Source organism: Antechinus flavipes, chromosome 5, assembly GCF_016432865.1.
Source record: "Antechinus flavipes isolate AdamAnt ecotype Samford, QLD, Australia chromosome 5, AdamAnt_v2, whole genome shotgun sequence".
Taxonomy (NCBI): Eukaryota; Metazoa; Chordata; class Mammalia; order Dasyuromorphia; family Dasyuridae; genus Antechinus; species Antechinus flavipes.
Window position 1 is genome coordinate 267520439 of NC_067402.1, and position 20582 is coordinate 267541020.

The following is a 20582-nucleotide window of genomic DNA, read 5'->3' on the forward strand; positions in this document are numbered from 1 at the left end:
GAAGTTCTCTCTGTAGCTAGCATGATCACTTTTCTTCAATTCTGTTAAATCTCTTTTACATGTGAGGCTTTTATCCCTCACTACATTTCCTCCAGTTGGGTTGTGAATTTTGAGGACATAACGGAAAAAAAAACCCAAAAACCTGCTTTTTAGAACTGGGCTGTTGGGTGTCAGGATTCTTTTGTAAAAGAAAAAAAAATTGGTTTGTCTGGTTTCTTCGACTTCCTGTTTGTGGAGAGGTTTTCTTCATGGTTTTTTTTTTTTTTTTTTTTTTTTTTTTCCTTTTGCTGCTAAAGTGTAAGCTGGTCATGCTTCTAACAATTGTTAGAAATTAGATCTGACCTATCTTGGTTTTTTCCCTATTTCTTGTGTATTTTCGATATTTGGTAGCTCTTTAACACAGTTATTATGATTTAGAAAAGGTCTTAGGAGCAAACCAGGAGGAAGCTAATCTAAGACCTTTTGAAGAGATAGGGAGGAAAACCATCTGCTTGCATGAGATAGGTAGGCCTGGATTTACTTGCCTCCCTAAAAGGCTCAGGAAAATTATAAACAATAAGATCCTTAAAAAAAAAAAATAGCCTTCTGAAGCAACTAGGCAGCCTTTTCTCAGGAAACATAATAGCTGAGAAAGCAGACATAGTAGGTGCTCTAAAGTGTTTTCACCAAGTACTTGTTGCTGAAATAACTCATCTTTAAGGCATTATGCATTGAAGCTGAACATTTCAGGGGAGGACAATCTATGTCTTTACTTAGGCTTTACCTAAAGTCAAAATCAGTAATACAAATAAATATGGGATGGGAAAGGACTGGCCAGGACCGAAAGACTACGACTTGGGGATGATAGTATTGCCTAATCTAAGAGTGTTTTGTTTCCCAAAGAAAATGGTACAACTGGGAAACCAGTGAATTTTGAGTCAGAAGATGTTGGTTCAAATTGCATATTACTTTTGTGGCTTTGAGGCAAGTCATTTTAGCTCTTGTGACTCAGTTTCCTCATCTGCAAAATTGAGAATGTTGGACTAGATAAGTTCTGAAGTCCATTTAAATTCCAAATCTATGGCCCTATGAAGCCTGGAAGGCAATGGTGATTTCTAAAGAAATAGAATGAATATTTTTGTTGACTTGAATTTAGCATACAGAAGATCAAAAAATTAGCCTTCTGCGACATTCAGCATTAGTAAGGTCTTTATGAGAGTATTGTATCCAGTTTCTGTGTCTGCACATAGATGTATGTATGTGTGTATAAAAGATATGAAGAAACTAAAAAGGGTCTGGTATGGTATAGGGGAAATTAAATTTGAAGTTGGAAGATGGCCAGATATTCAGGCAAAAACAGCTAGGTGACGCAGTCAGTAGAGTACCAGGTCTGAAATTGGGAAGACTCATCTTCCCTGTATTCAAATTTTGCTAACAGGATCACAAAGTGTATGATGTGACTGAACAGCAAAACCTTCAGCAAGTTAGGAGACCTCTGGACCTCAGTTTCCCCATCTGTAAAGATGATGTCTACCGTTCTAATCTTAGGATCTCAAAAACAATCAAAGTATTAGAGGGCTGGGGGAAAAGCCTTACTATGGAGAAAGGTTAAGGGATTTATTGATAATCTAAAGAAGAAAAGGTTGAAGGATTATGTGATTATTTTCTTCAGGTAGACAAAGGACCTTTTGCTAGGAGTGGGAAGAATGCTGATTAGTTATTATCTGTGTACTCAGCCTGAGAATTTGAGCTTGAATGGAACTCATAAAAACTCATAAAAATCTCAGAGTTGGAAAAAATCTTAGAAGTCATCAGGCATAATCAATACGGGGGGGGGGGGGGACAAGTTATAAGATAAGCTATGATTGAAAGGAAACCCACCATCTGATTGAAGCATTATAAAGAGTTCTTAGAATCAGTGGACTGGAACTCAATTCTTGATTCCACTATTTATTACTAAGTATTATGATTGTTCTGTTGTTTTCAGTCACATGCTGAAAACAACTTGGGGTTTTCTTGGCAAAAATACTGGAGTTATTTGTCATTGTCTTCTCCAATTCATTTTACAGATGAGGAAACTGAGGTAAAAAGAAAGAAGTGACTTGCCTAGGGTCACACAGTGACCTAGTGTCTGAGGCCAAATCTGAAACTGGTTCTTCTTGAGTTAATAATAATAGGGCAGGTAGGTAGTGCTATGGATAAAATACTAGGTATGGAGTCATGAAGAGCTGAGTTTAAATCCAACTGCAGAAACTATATCCTTACTTAGACTTTATCTAGGATCAGAATCAGTAATATAAATAAATACAGGATGGGAAAGGACTGGCTAGGACCAAAAGACCAAGGCTTGGGGATCATAGCAGATCCTAACCTAATCATGAGTCAACAAATACAGTACTGCATTAGAAGAAATCAGTATGATACTGTGTGTTTTGTGACCCTAGACAGATCATTTATTCCTGTTTGCCTCAGTTTCCTCAGGTATAAAATGAACTATAGAAGAAAATGGCAAATCCCTTAGTATCTAGCTGTGTGACCTTGTGCAAGTCACTTTACTCTATTTGCCTCAGTTTCCTCATCTGTAAAATGAGCTATAGAAGAAAATGGCAAATCCCTCTAATATCTAGCTGTGTGACCCTATGCAAGTCCCTTTATCCTGTTTGCTTCAGTTTCGTGATCTGTAAAATGAGTTGTAGAAGAAAATGGCAAATCCCTTAGTATCTAGCTGTGTGACCTTGTGCAAATCACTTTACCCTATTTACCTCAGTTTCCTCATCTGTAAAATGAGTTATAGAAGAAAATGTCAAATCCCTTAGTATCTAGCTGTGTGACCTTGTGCAAGTCACTTTACCCTATTTACCTCAGTTTCCTCATCTGTAAAATGAGTTGTAGAGGAAAATGGCAAATCCCTTAGTATCTAGCTGTGTGACTCTAGTCACTTTACTCTATTTGCCTCAGTTTCCTCATCTGTAAAATGAGTTGTAGAAGGAAATAGCAAATCCCTCTAGCATCTAGCTATGTGACCCTGTGCAAATCACTTTACCCTGTTTGCTTCAGTTTCCTCATTTGTAAAATGAGTTGTAGAAGAAAATGGCAAATTCCTTAGTATCTAGCTGTGTGACCCTAGTCATTTTACCCTATTTGCCTCAGTTTCCTCATCTGTAAAATGAGCTGTAGAAGGAAATAGCAAATCTCAGTATCTAGCTATGTGACCCTGTGTAAAGTGATTTGCAAATCACTTTACCCTGTTTGCCTCAGTTTCCTGATCTGTAAAATGAGCTGTAGAAGGAAATGGCAAATCCCTCTGCTGACTTTGCCAAGAAAACCCTAATTGGGGTTACAAAGAGTCAGACATGACTGAAATGACTGAACAACAGCTTCCTGATTCCAGGTCTGGCACTCACTCTATCCATTGCACCATCCAGCCCCCCCATTATTTCTGAAAAAGCCCAAGGTCACCGACCACATCCCAGACCAAAGCCAGTCTTCTTGACCATTGTCTTGCCATTGAAATTTGCTGACTCTAGAGGAAAGAGTGAGGCTGATGACTTTGCTCAGTTCTGCTTTGCTGTGTATCTAATTCACAAGCAAATCAAGACCTCGTTCTTGTTAAGTCATTGGTCCTTTTTGAAAACAAAGGATGAATAATAACAACAGAGCAAATCATTTCATCTCTGAGTAAACTGAGGAGGGGGGAGAGACTAGATAACTTGTAATGAGTCTTCTAGCTTTAAATTACAATCCTGTGATCTCTGAACATAGCCCATCCTACCTTGGGATCTTTATAAAGTTGGACAGAAAGGAAAACGAATAGTGGTATATGGGAAGGATACAGAGGGTCTGATTTCCAAGTTTTGTGTTGATATTGAGCAAGAGATTAAGTCTCTTCAGGCCCCATTTTCCTCATCTGTAAAATGAGTGTACTAGATGACTTATGTACTGTTTCCCAGTCCTAGAGCCATGATCTTATAAATCTAAAAAAAATGCTAGCTGGGCATTGATATCAAATGAGACATTCCTTTAAGTCTCAGTGAAAAATCTGAATTTTTGTAAGAAGACTCTCCAGTCCCCTTAATTCTAGTGCTTTCCCTTTTGAGACTCCCTTCTGTTCATCCTGTCTATATCTTACTGGTACATAAGTACAAAAGTTTATGTATCATGAGAAAATAGTCATCTACTCTGGTTTGCTATAGATATTCATCTGCTTGACTTAGATTCTTCCATTGTCTGATTCTATGATTTACAGCTATTCTTTCCTAAAAAGCATTGTTCTTTGAAGAATTAATTTTGGGGAAGAGGCAATTTTCTTTTTAATTTAGAGGCACTGGTAGAATCAGTGATCTAGCTGTCTAAAGAACTAAGTTTGAGTCTCAGTTCCACCATTTACTAACTTTGGGTTGCATCAAATTGGAAGGACCTTAGAAGTTATTTAGTACAAAACATTTTAAACTGTGAGTTGTGGCCCTTTATGGGGTCTGTAACTGAATGTGAGGATCATGAAATTATGATTTGTTATCAGTAAATGTTTGATTTGTATACCTATTTTATGTACCTATATACCTGGTGTTGCCTAATAATTACTTGGACAAAAAAGGGGCACAAATGGAAAAAGTTTAAGAAGTCCTTATCAAATCCAATCACTTCATTTTAGAGATGAGCAAACTGAGACCCAGGAAAGTGAGGTGAATTCTTCCCAGAGCCTCCATTTTGATGAAGGGCCCCTACTCAGCCATCCCTCATTCTCTCCTTCAGAGGACCTCATTGCTCCCCTTTTCATCTCTCCTTTTATATTTTCTCTCCCCCCATTAGAATGTAAGTTCCTTGAAGGGATAGACTATTTTAGTTTGTACTTGTATTTGTGTCCCTAGCATTTAGCACAGTACCTGATATAAAGTGAGTACTTCATAAATGCTTGTTGAATGAGGGACTGACCAATTTGCCCAGGATCTTACATGTAGGAAGTATCCGAGGTCCCATTGGAAGCCATGTCTCTTTGAATGAAAAGTTCTTTTCCCATCACATTGAGCTGGCATATGTACAAGGGTGTTGGAAACTCTCCAATGCTCTGCAAGCATAAGGCATGATCATTTAGAATTATGATAATTATGTATGTTGTGAAGCCTATGGCAGCTGGCTTCCTTTGGCTTCCATCCGTTGCCGTGTTTATTTTGTGAATCTCCAAAGGCATCGAGGTAGAAAGCGTTTTTGAGATTATTGTAACGTCAAAGTCTTCAACTCTGTTTTGTCTCTTTTGAGACATAAACTAATTGGTCTGACCTAATGCTTTTGCGAGTTGAGAGACAGATGAATCTTAAGCCCCATTCCTACTGAATTCACTGAATTGGTTGAGGTGTCTGTGTTTTTTGGCTAAATATGGCAGTATCCTGATGATTTCTTCAAAGGACAGTTATGTTATTTTCTATTATTAATCTTGCATTTGTTGATCTTGGATTTCCTGCAGGTCTTCTCCATCCAGTCCATAATGCCACAGAAAGTCTCGACCCTGGGGAAAAGTGATTTGATTGTCATTGGAACCAACTTTACACAAGCATCTAATATCTCCATGATACTAAAAGGAACCAGCACTTGTGACCAAGATATGTGAGTCGATTGTTGTTCAATTGTGTCCAACTCTCTGTGACCTCATAAGGGGTTTTCTTGGCAGAGATACCCAGAGTGGTTTGCCATTTCTTTCTCCAATTAGAGTACAATTAAAAAAATCTCCATAGAACCAAGTGATTTCTAAGCCCTATCTCTTACCTTATTATTATTTGGGAAAATAAATATTCAATATAATAAAATCCCAGTGCCATGAAATAATTCTATTGTTGTAATTCATTGTGAGAGAATGTGAGCTGCGAAGCCAAAGGAAAAGCTCCCAAAGATTGCATATAAAGCAAATATATATATATAAATATATTTATATATTTATTATTATATTATATATCACACACACCCGTATATATATATATAGCAAAAAAAAAAAAAAAGGAACAATTCATACTCTCAAGGAACTTGAAGTCTTCAAGAGGGAAACAACATGTTTATGTACCAATAAGATATAGACAGGATTAACTGAAGGGGACTCTCAGAAGGGAAGGCACGAGAATTAAGGGGAATGGAAAAAGTCCTCTTGTAGAAAGTGGGATTTTCGCTGAGACTTCAAGGAAGCCAGAGAGGTTGGAGACAGTGATGAGAAGCAATACAGTTGCAGGCACAGAGACGAGCAGTGTTGGAAGGTAGAGGGCTAGGGTCATGTAAGTCGTAGAGTGAGTGGAGGGGAGAAGGGTGAGAGCAGACTGTAGAAGTGGGAAGGGTTCAGGTCATGAAGGGCTTTAGAAGCCAAACAGGATTTTATATTTGATCCTAGAGGTGATAGGGAGTTACTGGAGTTTATCGAAGAGGAGGTTAGGTGACCTGGTCAGAGCTGTGCTTGTAGAAGATCAATTTGGCAGATGATTGGGGAGACTTAAGAAGGACCCTCCAGGAATCGAGTGCAGGGATCTAGGTGTGGAGACATCACAGCCTACTTAAGGCATCATTTTAGATCTGAAGGGATCTCAGAAGCCATCTAGTCCACACACACACACACACACACACACACACACCCCATTTTATAGCTGAAGCTCAGGGAGTAGAATGTTGCAGAGAAAGGATTTGAATCCAGATCTTCAAGCTCTAGACCCACTAACCTTTCCACTGCTTTACTTGGCCTTTGAAAGAAGCCTTTTATCCATTTTGCTTCATACAAAAATATACATCAATATAAAGATATACATAATTTCTCTTTCTGGTCTGTCTTACCTCCCTCGCCACTTCTGTCTCTCTTCCTGTCCCTCTTTTTTTCCCTGTTTTCTTTTTGCCTTCTTTCTCTATTCACTCCTTATATCACTCTCCCTCCTTCCTGCTGTCTCCTCTCCTTTTCCTTACCTCCCTCTGCTCTTTTCCCCTTTACCCTTTTCTCTTCTTCACTCCTATCTTCTTCTCTTCCCTCTTCATACCCACTGCCCCTCTCCTCTACTGCCTCCTTTGCTCCCTCCCTCCTTCTCTCTCTATGTGTCTCTGTCTTTATCTGTCTGTCTTTATCTTGGTCTACTCTTTGACTCTGTGTGTGTCCTCTTCCCCTCTTCCCACTCCATCCTTTCTAACTTCCCTCCCTCTTTCCTTTTCTCCTTTCCCTTTCCCCTGACTCCTCATTCCCCCTCTCTTTCACTGCCTCTTTTTCTCCCTCTCCTTTTCCCTCCCTCTTTCTCTCTCTCTGTCTATCTGTGTTTGCCTCTCTGCCTCTCTTCTCTCTTCCTTTCCTTATTTCCAATCTTCCTCCTTCTTCTCTCTTCTTTCCCTTTCCTCTGACTCTTCACTTCTCTTTCCTTCTTCCTATCTGTTTCTCTCTCTATTGCTTTGCCTCCTTGTCTCTGTCTCTCTCCCTTTCCTCCTTCTTCTTTCTCTTTCTTCTGACTCCCCACTCTCCTCCTCTTTCACTGCCTCCTTTTCTCCTTTCCTTCCCCCCCCATCTGTGTTTGCTTCTCTGCCTCTCTTCTCCTCTCATCCTTTCCTTATTTCCAATCTTCCTCCTTCTTCTCTCTTCTTTCCCTTTCCTCTGACTCCTCACTTCTCTCCTCTCTCCCTCTTCCTATCTGTTTCTCTCTCTATTTCTTTGCCTCCCTGTCTCTGTCTCTCTCCCCTTCCTCCTTCTTCTTTCCCTTTCTTCTGACTCCCCACTCTCCTCCTCTTTCACTGCCTCTTTTCTTACTTTCCACCTTCCTCTTTTCTCATCCTTCCCCTTCCACTCCCCTTCCTTTCCTCCTCTTTCCCCTCTCTTCCCTACTTCCTCTCTTTTCTTCTGCCTCCTTTCCTCCATTTCTCCTTTTCTCCATCCCTCTCATTACCCAGTAATTTCTGGAAAATTTTATAACAAAACGTGGTTATAGTTCTGATTTATTCAAAATTGAATACTTAATCAGTTCTTATTGTAAAAATAAGGCAGGACCTGTGCCATCTCTTCAGTCCAGGAAATCCCTAGATGAGGAAGATCCTCTCCCAGTTCAGGTTGACACTTAGTCTGCAGCCCAGAGTCCTTGAGAAATGCCTTTTCTGGATCATTTGGGCAATAAGTGTCAGGGACTGAACCTGAGTCCAGATTTTGCTGGCTTGGGGGCCACTCACTATCCACTCTTCCCTTGACCTGTGCAATTGCAGCTTTAACTCCTCCAAGACATGCATATAATCATTTTCCTTGCCAGCTTCATTCACTGAGCTTTCTGTTGTAATCCATTTGCTACACACACAATTAACATTCCATTCTGAATCAGTGAATTTGGTGTCTGTGTTCTTGGTGAAGTCAACTGTTTCTCACTGGCCTTATTCCTGTGTTTTTGCCATTTTCTAAAATTAGCTGCTTGCTGTGCTTATCTTCACTGCAATGTCATTTTCATAGCTTTTATTCAGATTAAATACCTTATTATTATATTCCTCCCCCCTCCCATTCCCACCCCAGTTTCTTAATGTAAGTGAAACTGTGAAGTTAGCCACCTGTGTTTGCACAGAAAGGTGATCAGCTCTCTGGAAACAATATGTGTTTTTCAGGGAGTCAGGCTATTTCTGACTGATTATGCCAGCATTTCAATTCTGAATGTGTCTTGATGCACCAGAGTTATTAAATTAAATGGCTAAGAGATCCCTATCTGAGGAACATCTCGGTAACCACATCTGTGGCAGGAAGCCCAAGGTCACTGGCAGCAAAGGTCATGTTCCCTTAACGGTAGAACATTGTTTGATTGCTTTAACCCAAATCATCATCCTGTCATTCCTAAAGGACAAGGACGTGTGCTGGGAAGGAATGAGATTATGGAGAACCATCTGTTGTCACATGGCTCTCTTATAGTTAGCCATTAATTTGGGATTTTAACATCCTCTCGGTTTTATAATGTCTCAGTTAGAGGCTTAGAAAGGATCCGATAGGCCAGCTAGTCTAATTTCTTCACTTGACAAATGAGGAAACTGAGACCCAGAGAGTGAATGTGAAGGATTTGCGGAAGGTTCCCTAGAGCCGTAAGATTCACAGCCTAATTTGGCCCCCAATCCCACTGATTTACGCTCACGAGCACCATAGTGGTCTCCCTTGCTAATAATTTTCTCCTTGAATAACTCATTAATTTTATAATGACTATGACTAGTTTTGGAGCTAGAAGGATCCTTCTTTAAAAGCTAAGTCATCGTAAGATCATAAATTTAGAGCTGAAAGGAATCTTGGAGACCATCCAGTCCAAAACCATCATTCTACTGATACAGGAACTGGAGAATAATTAAGTGACTTGCCCAGAGTCACACAGCTAGCAACTGTTTGAGACAGAACATAACCGGTGCTTGTTTGTTGGCCCACCTAAGCTATTTCTTGTCCAAAAATGAAGGTGAGGCAGCCAAAGACCAGGGAGATTGATTTACCTTAACAGCTGCACAGGTGATAAGTGACAGAGTCAAGATTTGAACTGAGGTCTTCAGTCTTCAATTTTTTTTTTTGGTAGTTGTTTTTTCCCTAGTCACAAGAGTTTTCAGAAAGAAAACACTCATGTGGTTTTGAGGTAGTGCTAACCCAGAATGTGATTTAGGTGTTTCCTGAATTTATTCTTGTTCCTTAATAATGCATGCATACTTCAAATAGGAATAATAGATTGTTGCTGTGTATCAAAACCATGCCAGGCGTTATGCAAATACAGCCAGATCTTAATTTTTTATGCTGGCTAGAATCTCTTTTCAGACACAAGTTTTAATCCAAAGTTTCCCAAAAAGACAGAAGCTGTGGGTGCCTCCCTGTGGATCTTTGCCTGATCCTCAAGGCTGCTCGGTTCTGGCCAAAGGAACTCTCTCAGGGCCACGTCCAAGTTGGAGGATTTCTAGGAGGCTGATTTGGAGGCAGAGATCAAGAATGTGTTAGAGGTCATTGAGTCTAGCCCCTCTTTTCAGAGTTGAGGAAACACATTACCTGAAGTCAGGTGACTTTCCTCTAGGGTAGGTTTTGCTTTGGCAATCTGGTGAAGCTTATGGACTCCTTATATATTCATAGGATTACAAAGAAATGAATATATTGAAACAAAGACGCATTTTCCCTCCACCTGTGATCCATGGACTCCTTGAAATCTGTGCATTGATCAGTATTGCGGTTGAAGGCTTTCAATAGTCATAAACCAAAGATTCTTGGCTGTTTTCATTTCATAGATTCTTTTGGCATTCTGGTGAGATTTATCGATTCTTTCTCAGAATATTGTTTTTTAAATACATAAAACAAAATCTGTGAGGTTGATGAGATTAGATTCAGGGAACCAAAATGATGAGATGAGGGTTCCTGGTGGTCAGGGAGTTAAATGATGAGATTAGTGGAAGGTTTGGGGTTCAAGGAACCAAATGAAGAGGTTGGCTCCCCTAAACTCCCTTCGGATCCATCGCAAGGTAGGGAGTTGTGGGAACCCGCTTTTGGTGGCGCCGAGGTACTTCGTAAAGGAATTTACAAACCCGAAAAGCTAGACTGATAAAAAGAAATTTATTATTGTCATTGGGAAGTCAGCCTTTGCTATGCATGAGCAGAAAGACTAAATTCCTTAGTGGCAAGGTCCTGGCAGAGAAGTAAAGTTTCTAGTAGAGAAATCCTGACAGTATAAAGTCTCGTTAGGGAAATAGGTGAGGATAAAGAGAGAGTAACGCTGAAAGAGAATATTATTTCAGCAGGCAGAATTTTCCTTGGCATGGTATGGCATGACATGTTAGGTCCTCTGCAAGGAGTGAGTTTAAAATTGGCTCTTTTTATAATAGAAGCCTTGGCTGCAACCAAGATCTGCTCCCAAAATTGAATAGAGTTGAATGAGTTTTTCTTCAATAGGGTTGGAATTCTCCAGCTCCGGACTCTAATACCCTCACCTAGATAAACCACTTTATCTGATTCCCTGGAACAGTCTCTCACAGAGGCAGGGGTCAAGGAGAAATTTTTCTTCAAGGAGTTCAAGTGCTTTACCTTATGGCTCGTTCCCAAAGTCAGAGAGAGAGAGAAAGAGAAAGAGTTTCGGGGCTCCCCTCGTCAAGATTACAAAGGAAATCAACTTTACAGAATCAGTTGTCAAAGTTAAAAAACAAACAAATTCTCAGACTCCATGTTAAAAACACTTGCTCTGAGGTCGAAGATGGTAAATCTGGAAAATTTCCAGTTAAAAAGCAAGCGTTTCGGGGCTCCCCTTGTCAAGATTACAAAGGAAATCAACTTTACAGAATCAGCTGTCAAAGTTAAAAAACAAACAAATTCTCAGACTCCATGTTAAAAACACTTGCTCTGAGGTCGAAAATGGTAAATCTGGAAGATTTCCAATTAAAAAGCTGGAATTTTAACCCTAGTCATTTGACTATAAATTCTTTCTTTCTAACTTTGCCATGTTGTTTCTGAGTTTGCTTTTTGGTTTACTGTGAGGCTTCTCGTGTCACTTCTGGAGCTGAATCTCCAGGGCAGTGAAGGAAAGGGTTCCATCCACCTACCTGAAATATTTGGCGACCTTCTCTCCCAGATACTCTTGTTGTACCATGTTCTGGTCAAAGGTACATCTGTAGCATTGTGTTTAATTCTAAATACACCATTTTATAAAAGATATTGACAACCTAAAAGGGGACAGATAGATAGGATGGTGAAGGTTCATAAAACTATGCCATCCATACATAGAACTGAGAATGTTGAGCTGTTAGGATATATATATATATATATATATATATACACATACATATATATACATATGTACATATATATATACATATGTATATATATATGCTTTTTTATATTTATATAAATATAAATATAGTAGCTTTCTTGTATTTGAAGGGCTGTAGAGGCAAGTCAAGATAATAAGCATTTATTGGGTGCTCAGTCCTGAACATAAAAGCAGGAAATTCCTGTCCTCAAGAAGCTTATATTCTAATGGGGAAAAAGAATATAGAAAAGGAAGCCAAAAAGAAGGAAAAGGAGAGATCTGCCCACACAGGGCCATGGTGGAGAAAATCCAAACAGTCATGAATAGAGTGTATAGAGAAATGTGAACAGAGTTGACCTGAGTATTTTTCTTGAAAGTGGTTCTGGGAGGAACCACCTACTCAGGAAGGGCTCCAGGAGTGGAATATGTTTTCAGGGTGTTGTGGCAAGTGAAAGATGAAATCACCGAGGAAACAAAAATTCGAGCTTCAGAACTTATCGATTTATTAAGCAATGCTTGCTGATTATCCAACAAATTAGTCCAAAACCTCCTCAGCTTAGTCCTGGACCTTGAATACAGGGGAAGACAGATCTTTGTGCATTAAAAATAATTAATCAACTAAAATGAATTAATTAAAAGGAAACAGAACAACAGTAGGTAATCTGATTTCTAATTGGATAAAAGATTAGGGACTCTTAAGTTGGGAAGGGGAAAGTGAAGAGGTGTAATTACCTGAATTCAGAAAAACAGGTGTCCCACTCTCCCCAAGTGTTTGTGAACAATTAAAGAAACAGAAACAATAACTGATTGATCGGCATGGGGCCACTTTTTAGATAAGACATGTGTTGTTTGAGATGTATAATTGTGAATTTCTGGTCAATATAATCCACATCCTTAGTTAAAGGTCTCTAACTAGCTGACAGAAGTGGTCCAGCTTCTCAGGGCTAGGTTCAGTACAATAATGTTTTCTCCCAATTCCCACAACTGAATTAAGTTTCCTCATAGGAGACAATTTGGACTAGACCCAAAATTGAATAGAAACTAAGCTAGCTCCAGAATTGAGTCACAAGAAGGAAAGTCAGTGTGGTTTACTCAATTCTCACAATTCACCACTTGCTGTCCTAATTCTCCTCAATTCTCTCAGTGTAAAGGCTACTGTGGCGTGATGAATAAAAGTCTGGAAAGTCAGGACTGGATCTGAGGGAAAAAGAAAGCTGAAGTTAGTTCTGCTTTGCCCCAGAGAGCAGAAGTTGAAGTGGTAAGGAGGAAAAAGGAAGAGAATCAAGGTCAGGCTTTCTCAAAGTAGAAAGAGATGACTTGGGAGGTCCATCCTCCCTGGGTATCTCCAGTGAAGGCTGGCTGATCTTTCATTAAGAATAAAGTAGAAAACAATAAAATCAGAAGATCTGTTTTTAATTCTTATCTCTGATACTTGTAAACTCTATGATCTTAGCTAATCACTCAACATGTCTGGTTCTTAATTTCCTCAGCTTGAGGAAAATTGATTCCAGAAAATGAATGAGTGGTGCTACAGTGCCTCTTGAGATCCCTTGCCACTAGCTTGCCTTTAAAGACAGTAAAATCAACTCCCTTTTAGTCTTTCCATCGGCTCCTGTGGATTTAGCAATCTTCTCTATGTAGATGTCTCCCAAATCTACATATCTGGAGGTGATAACTCTCCTGAACTCTAGTCCTTTATCTCTCATTACCTGCTAGACATCTCTACCCAAAAATCTCATGATCACTCCATCCAAAGCAAAACTTGTTATTTTCCCTTTGAAACCCCGCTTTCCTTCTTTCTAGTTTCCCCGTTTCTCTTGAGGGCACGCTTGCTGTTTTGATCACCTATAATCACAACCTCCCTTCTCCTTGATTTTTTATTCTCCCTTCTTCTCTCACTTCCCTGTCTCAGCACCTATCACAGTGCCTGTCACTAAGCAGGAGCTTAGGATGCTCATTGAATGCTTGCGTAGGTTTTTTCCTCTTGTCTTTCTCCTATAATAGAGATTCTTATGCCAGGTGAGATGAGAGGAGGAGGAGGAGGGGGAGGAGGAGGAAAGAAGCTTCAGGTAATCCAGAAACTGATTATAATAAGCCCTTTGAATAAGAGCCACTTGGATATAGGTGTTTCCTTAGTAAATCCTGGGTTAGTATGATTCTGATGGATTTAAGACAGCTATAGGTAATCAGCTGTGGTCAAATAATTATTTAAAAGTCCTTTTCCCCATCTCTTCTAGAATACATGTTCATCAGGTGCTGAACGACACACATATGAAATTCTCTCTCCCATCAAGTCGGAAGGAAATGAAGGATGTTTGTATTCAGTTTGATGATGGGGACTGCTTTCCTGCGGGGACACTGTCTTTTGTTGCATTGCCTTCGTGTTCCTTTATATTCCCAGCCACCACGTGGGTCAGGTAACTGCTCAAATCTCAGGACCATTGTCTTTTTTTTTTTTTTTTTTTCCTTGCTGTCGTTAATAGATAAAACCATGGCAGTAAAAAAAGCCATCAGTTTCACCAACTTGAATTTGGGTGGAGAGAAGCCAGAATGAAAACCTTTCAAAGATTCCCCTAACAGAAGGAAGGGAAATTCCAAATCGAGTCTAAAATACCCCAATTTAAACGCTGCTTGACAAATAACAGTAAATAAGCAGAAAACCTCCTTGTGGTTAAATTAGAATCTAGACACAGGTGTGAAAGTTTAAACCTATTGCTCTCTCTTCACAGTGCATCTAATTTTCAAAGTAATTCCTAGGTTCAGCTACAAATTAAGATCTCCTTGAAATCCTCTCCAGTGTTCCTATTGCTCAGGGCTAGGTGTGAAGTGGATTCAGGAGGTGGTTGTCCTTTATTTGCTCAGAAACCATTCCCAAAGGCAAATCACTAAGACAGTGTCATATTGCAAGTTAAAACTACTGAGCCTGACTTGTTTGCACAGCAATGGCTGGACTGCCTCTGAGACCCTTCCCTCGGAGTCCTGTGCCACAGAGAGATAAGGTAAATAGACTGGCTGGATTTCAGATGGAAGGCTCGCTGTTTCAAACCCATGTCACTGGCCTTGCTGTCAACAGGGACTCCATCCAATTGAGCTAACATGCCCAGACTTCTGTCCCAGTGAATGAATGTTTCTTAGTCTATATCAACAGAGTTTTAGGGGAAATCTCTATCTAACAGAGAACTAACTGTCTATTTTGCAGAGTACAGAGACTTTGATTTGGATATAATCTCACAAATGTAAAGTAGACTTACAGTTCCAATTAAATCTGTCCCCAGGTTTGACAATTGCCTTGTTAGCTTGGGGGGGGAAAGGGGAAAGGAAGAGGTTTAAATATGAAATATGACATATCCTAACTGATCAATAATTTCTTTGTTCATTTTTTCAGTGGTGGTCAAAATATAACCATAGAAGGCCGGAATTTCGATGTAATTGACAATTTAATTATTTCCCACGAAGGGAAAGATTTCAGTGTAAGTCATAAAAATAAATCCTATGATTATTTTTATCTTTTTATCACTTTGCTACTGTGAAAACTAAAACTGTTTTTGTTGTTGTTATTGCTCAGTTGTTTTCAATTGTGTCCAGCTCTTCACACCCTCATTGGGGTTTTCTTGACAAAGACATTAGAGTGCTTTGCCGTTTCCTTTGGCTGCTCACTTTACAGATGAGGAAACTGAGGCAAATAGTGTGAAATGATTTGTCCAGAGTCTAATAAGTGTCTGAGGTCATATTTTAACTCGGGTCCTCCTGACTCCAGGGCTGGGCACTCTATCCATTGCTGCTCATAAAATTCATTTAGGAAACATATTGTTTTTATGTTTTCTTTTTTCTATCCAGACCTATGTTGCCATTGCTATGTCCTTGACAGGAAAATTCCTCTCTTAATGCATAAAGGTACCTACTTAGTAACTTAGCTCTATGTTAAGTGACCTATCCAGGATCATCTAAAGAGTGTGTTTCAAAGACAAGAGTTGAATATGGGTCTCTCTGACACCGACACAAGCTCTTTATCTCCTCTGCTATATGTTTAATTATGATTATTTTTTAAATTGAGTCAGAGTGACATAGTGAGGAGAGTGTTAGATTTGGAGTGGTAAAGACCTTTGTTCAGATAGCTCATCTAATACTGTGTCATCCTGGGTAAATCACTTCATCCAGTTGCATCTCAAGCAGTTTGCTAAGATCCAGAGTGAAGACCATCTTAGTAACCCTCTAGTTGACAGATGCAGGAACTATGATCCAGAGAGAGGAAGGGTCTTGTCAAAAATTGCTCCCACAGGACGGCAAGGAGGCAGGTTTTTAAGCCAGATCCTCTGCCTCCAGAGCTAGAGTTCTTTTCACCAGATCTATTGCTTCCCATTCATCTAATGAATTATAGATTTGCCCCACTGGAAGATACATAGCATATTCTCATCCTGATGAAATCACAGATGATTAAATAATTTTACATGTGGTATGTTGAATGGCATGTCATGGGATAGTCTAAAATGATATTAATCTGTATTTGCCCATTACAGCATTTTAGGTGCTCAAAGATTTCTTTCTTTTATTCAGTCCTCATCACCCCCATGAGAAAGGAAAGGATGGTTATTAATATATCCATCTTACTGATAAAAACCAAGAAGTACACTCATGTAGCTGCCATCTTTTTTCATTTCCTTATCCTTTATATTCTTTATTTTGTTTCTTTCTGCCCCCTCCCCTTTTTCCTAAGCCAGCTTTCTACCCTGGTCAAATTCAAATTGGAATACTGTGTTTAGAAATTACATTTAAAAATATATATTGATTTTATTTTTTTCCAATTACATATAAAAACAAATTTTTAAGTTTTGAGTTCTAAGTTTTATCCTTCCTACCCTACTCTCCTCCATCCCCCGAGGTCATAAGCAACTGGATATAAGTTATACATTAGCAGTCATGTAAAAGATTTTCATACTAATCATGTGAGACACTACTTTTTTTTTTTTTAAAGAAAGCTTTTCTTTACTTTTTTCTCAATTACATATAAAAACAATTTTTAACGTTCTTTTTTAAAATTTTGAGTTGCAAATTCCTTCCCTCTCTTCTCTCCTTTCTTCCATCCTTAAGAAGGAAAGCATTTTGATATAGATTGTACATGTGCGGTCTTGCAAAATATATTTCCATATTAGTATGTTGCAAAAGAGAAAACAGACTAAAAAAATACAAAAAATTAAGAAAGCTTAATTTTCATTCAGCCTCCATCAGTTCTTTCCCTGCAGGTGGATAGCATTTTACATTATTAGTCCTTTGGAATTATTTTGGATCATCATGTTGCTGAAAATAATCAAGTCATTCGCAGTTGTTCATCATACAATAGTGCTGTTACTGTATACAGTGTCCTCCTGGTTCTGCTCACTTCATGCTGCATCAGTTTATCTTTCAATTAAATCTTCCTAGGTTTTTTTTGGAACCCATTCTGCATAATGTTTCTTATAGTGTAATAATAGTCCATCACAACCATACACCACGACTTGTTCAACCATTCCCCAATTGATGAACATTCCCTCAAATTTCCAATTCTTTGCTACCACAAAAAGAACTGTGTAAATATTTTTTTATATATAGATCCTTTTCCTTTTTCTTTGATCTCTTTGGGATACAGCAGGGTGAGTAAATAATATTTCTGAGTCAAATGATATGCATAGTTTATACCCTTTGGCTGTATAATTCTTGATATTTGGAAGACTTTCACATGCAAGAAGGATTAGACTTTTTCTTATCTACTTTTGAGCAAACTAGGAACAGTGGATCAAAAGTGACCAAGAGGCAGATTTGGGCTTGATGTAAAGAGAACTAGAGCTATCCAAAAGTTTCTTGAGAGGTCTTAAGTTCTCCATAAATAGATATCTTTAAGCAAAGGCTAACTATTTATTGGGGAGGCTATAGAAGGAATTCTTAAACAAGTATGGGTTGATCAAAATGAGCAGTGTCAAACTCAAGTAGAAATGGGACCCACTAAACTGTTAAAAAGGGTCCCTGTGGATCACATTTAAGATTTGTAAAATGTACTGTTATCGATGTATGTTTTTATTGTTAAATATTTCCCAATTACATTTTAATCTTTTAGTCACACTCAGAGAGCCATCTTTTGGACATTTCTGGTCTAGGCAACCTCTGAGGTCCTTTTCAGCTCTGATTCTGAATGCTTGCTAAGCCCATTGGCCACCTAGATAAAGCCAAAAACGCTCCATAACTCCAGAAGCTCTTAATTATGGTCCTTGCAAGTCTGGACCCCCTCCATTTCCAGCTGCTATGATCCCACCTTCACTTTCCCAATGACATTAGCCATGTCCCTTCAAATTATCTTCCATGTACTTTAGAATTTAACCAATTCTACATGGCCCAAGTATCATCAGTGATTTTGGTGTGTAATTTTGGGACCTCCTGGACTTATCATTTTGTTGGTCTTCACCCAGTGGGAGGATATTCATCTTAGCTCTGACCTTTCTATTCTTACCTTTCTCTTCTGCCCTTTTCTAAGTCAGGGAAAATTTCAGTTTATAGATTTAGAACTGGACAGGCCTTAAAGGTCATTTAACCCAATTGTCTCATTTTTCAGAGAAGGAAAGCACTGCCCAGAGGTGTGGTCAGTGGTTAATAAGTTGGCAAAGTTTGGATTTGAAGTTATGTTCTTTGCCCAGTCTCTCTGATTCCACATCCAGCTCTCTTTCCACTCTGAAGAACCACTGAAAACCCAATCCCAGTCCATAGCCTAGTCAGGAAAGATTTGAGAAAAGTTGATATGACCTTCATGTTACCTCTCTCAATTCAAGGGCCCAGAAATAGGAAGTTTACCTTGGAGCTTCCATGTGGGTCTATTCCCATATATGACAACATGTTATCTTGTTTAAGGTTGGATTGGGTCTTTTTTTTCTTTTTTGAAGCTAATTGGATTGTGATTTGTGCAAGGTCATATAGCTAATAAATATCTGAGACTGGATCTGAATTCAGACAGGACAGATTCTCTATATATTGTTCTGACACCATTCACTGGTTGCTAGAGGGGTCGTGGAGGTATGGTTTAAAGTTAAAAGGAAAGTTAGGATTAGAAATATGGGAACAGAGTTAGGCGATATCCCAAATCCTTTCTACAAATGAACAAAAATGCTTAATAAATGTTTTTTATTGGGCAAGAAATTGAGACCCAGAAAAGAGCCTTCGAACATTAACTTGTTTAAGATCACATGAAAACTCAAGTTTTCTAATACTCAGTCTTTCCTTTTTTAATTAGTTTTTAATCAACAAAAAAATTATTTTTCTTCTTTCCCTACCCCCATTAGAGAAAGACAATCCTTATAACAAACATATATAATCAAGTAAGTTAGATTTCTATCTTAATGTTTGTTGCTGAGTGATTTCTAGTGTGACTTGATTTGGGATTTCATGGAGTGGTTTGCCATTTCCTTCTGTAGCTCATTTGACAAATAAGGAAACTGAGGCAAGCAGGGTTATATGACTAGTCCAGAATCCATATTGGGCAGTTGAAAAATATATACCTCATTCTGCATTGTGAGTCATCAGTTCTCTGCTAGCAGGTGATAGTGCATTTGATCCTCATCCTTTTGGAGTCTTCGTTGGTCACACACACACACACACACACACACACACACACACACACACTGTGCTGTACCCTCATCCCTTAGTTACTAGAATCAGGAAAACTGAGCTTTTTGCTTCTGTATCCAGAAGTTAGTAGGTAAAAGAAATAAAGAAAACATAAATGCCTAAAATTAAAATATCCCAGGAGTTGGGAGCAGGAATACAGGGCAGGGATACATACCTTAGGCATAATAAGACTGACAGTTCTTACATGGACAGTATAGTTTGTCACGCAGTCCTTTCTACCTGACTGCGCCCATTCTGATGTTCCAGCTACTCAGGGCTGGTGACATCTATGAACATATCCATCAGCAGGCTGACAGTGTGTGAAATCTGTACTTGTGCAGACTGTAATGCACTTACAGGCGCAGAAGACTTGCTCAGTGCACTGCTGCCCTCCCCGGGCCAAGGCCTCCCTTAGGGTGTCGAGAGGTAGGAAGACATTAGAGAAAATCAGACAAGTTCTGATAAAGTAGATATGCAGATCAGTGCCGTGCCATTGGGGGTTTAAAAACTTTCAATAAAGTCCATTTTCTAAGGGGATTTTAGCAATGAAGTTTCCAAAAAGGAACTTATAGGTTCATAGAGAGGGGAAGGGAGAGAAAAAATTTGGAACTCAACATTTTTTAAAAAGTTACAAAGTGTCTTTAATTTCAATAAGGAATTTCAGTTAAAACTGTTTTTGCATGTTATTGGGGAAAATAAAGTATTAAAATTAAAATTTCTAAAAATCATCTTTAAATGTAACTGGTGACAAAATAAAATATTTTTTAAAAGAAATAGCTGTCAGATAACAAAAGGGATGAGTAAAACATTTACAAATATTTATGAGTGAAAGATTTGAAGCTGCTTAGGAATAAGAGCTGTATTTTCCAAATGTCTGTACGTAGGCTAATATAAATCGTTGGCTATTCTGAGTGCTCAGGAAGTGATGCTTTTAGCTTGAGAAATAAGCAAGTACTAAACTTTGTTACAGCTGGTGGAAATTAGGGTTCTTTTTTTTTTTTTTTTTTTAAGACTTGCCCAACAAAACCCAGCTACTTCTCCCCAAAAGAGAGAAACAAAATGCTTTTTTGGCACAGTCAACTTTCCAGATAACCCCATTTTCCCCTGCAAAGTCAGTCCTGACTCAGCCCTTCCATCTGCTCTTGCCATTGACTTTGCTGATCTGCTTGTACTTAGTGAATCATAGAGTCTCAGCCTTGGAAAGAATTTCAGTGGTCTTGGACCCAACCATGAATCCTGTCTGCTACACTGTAC

General features: G+C 38.8%; 1 protein-coding gene across 1 annotated transcript in view; it reads left to right on the forward strand.

The window, feature by feature from the left end:
- Nucleotides 1–20582, forward strand: part of PLXNC1 (plexin C1) — a 233316-nt gene that overhangs the window by 105895 nt on the left and 106839 nt on the right. Inside the window, 3 exon segments of the mRNA XM_052000493.1 lie at nucleotides 5441–5580; nucleotides 13940–14119; nucleotides 15088–15172. Coding sequence (XP_051856453.1) covers nucleotides 5441–5580; nucleotides 13940–14119; nucleotides 15088–15172 — 405 coding nt within the window.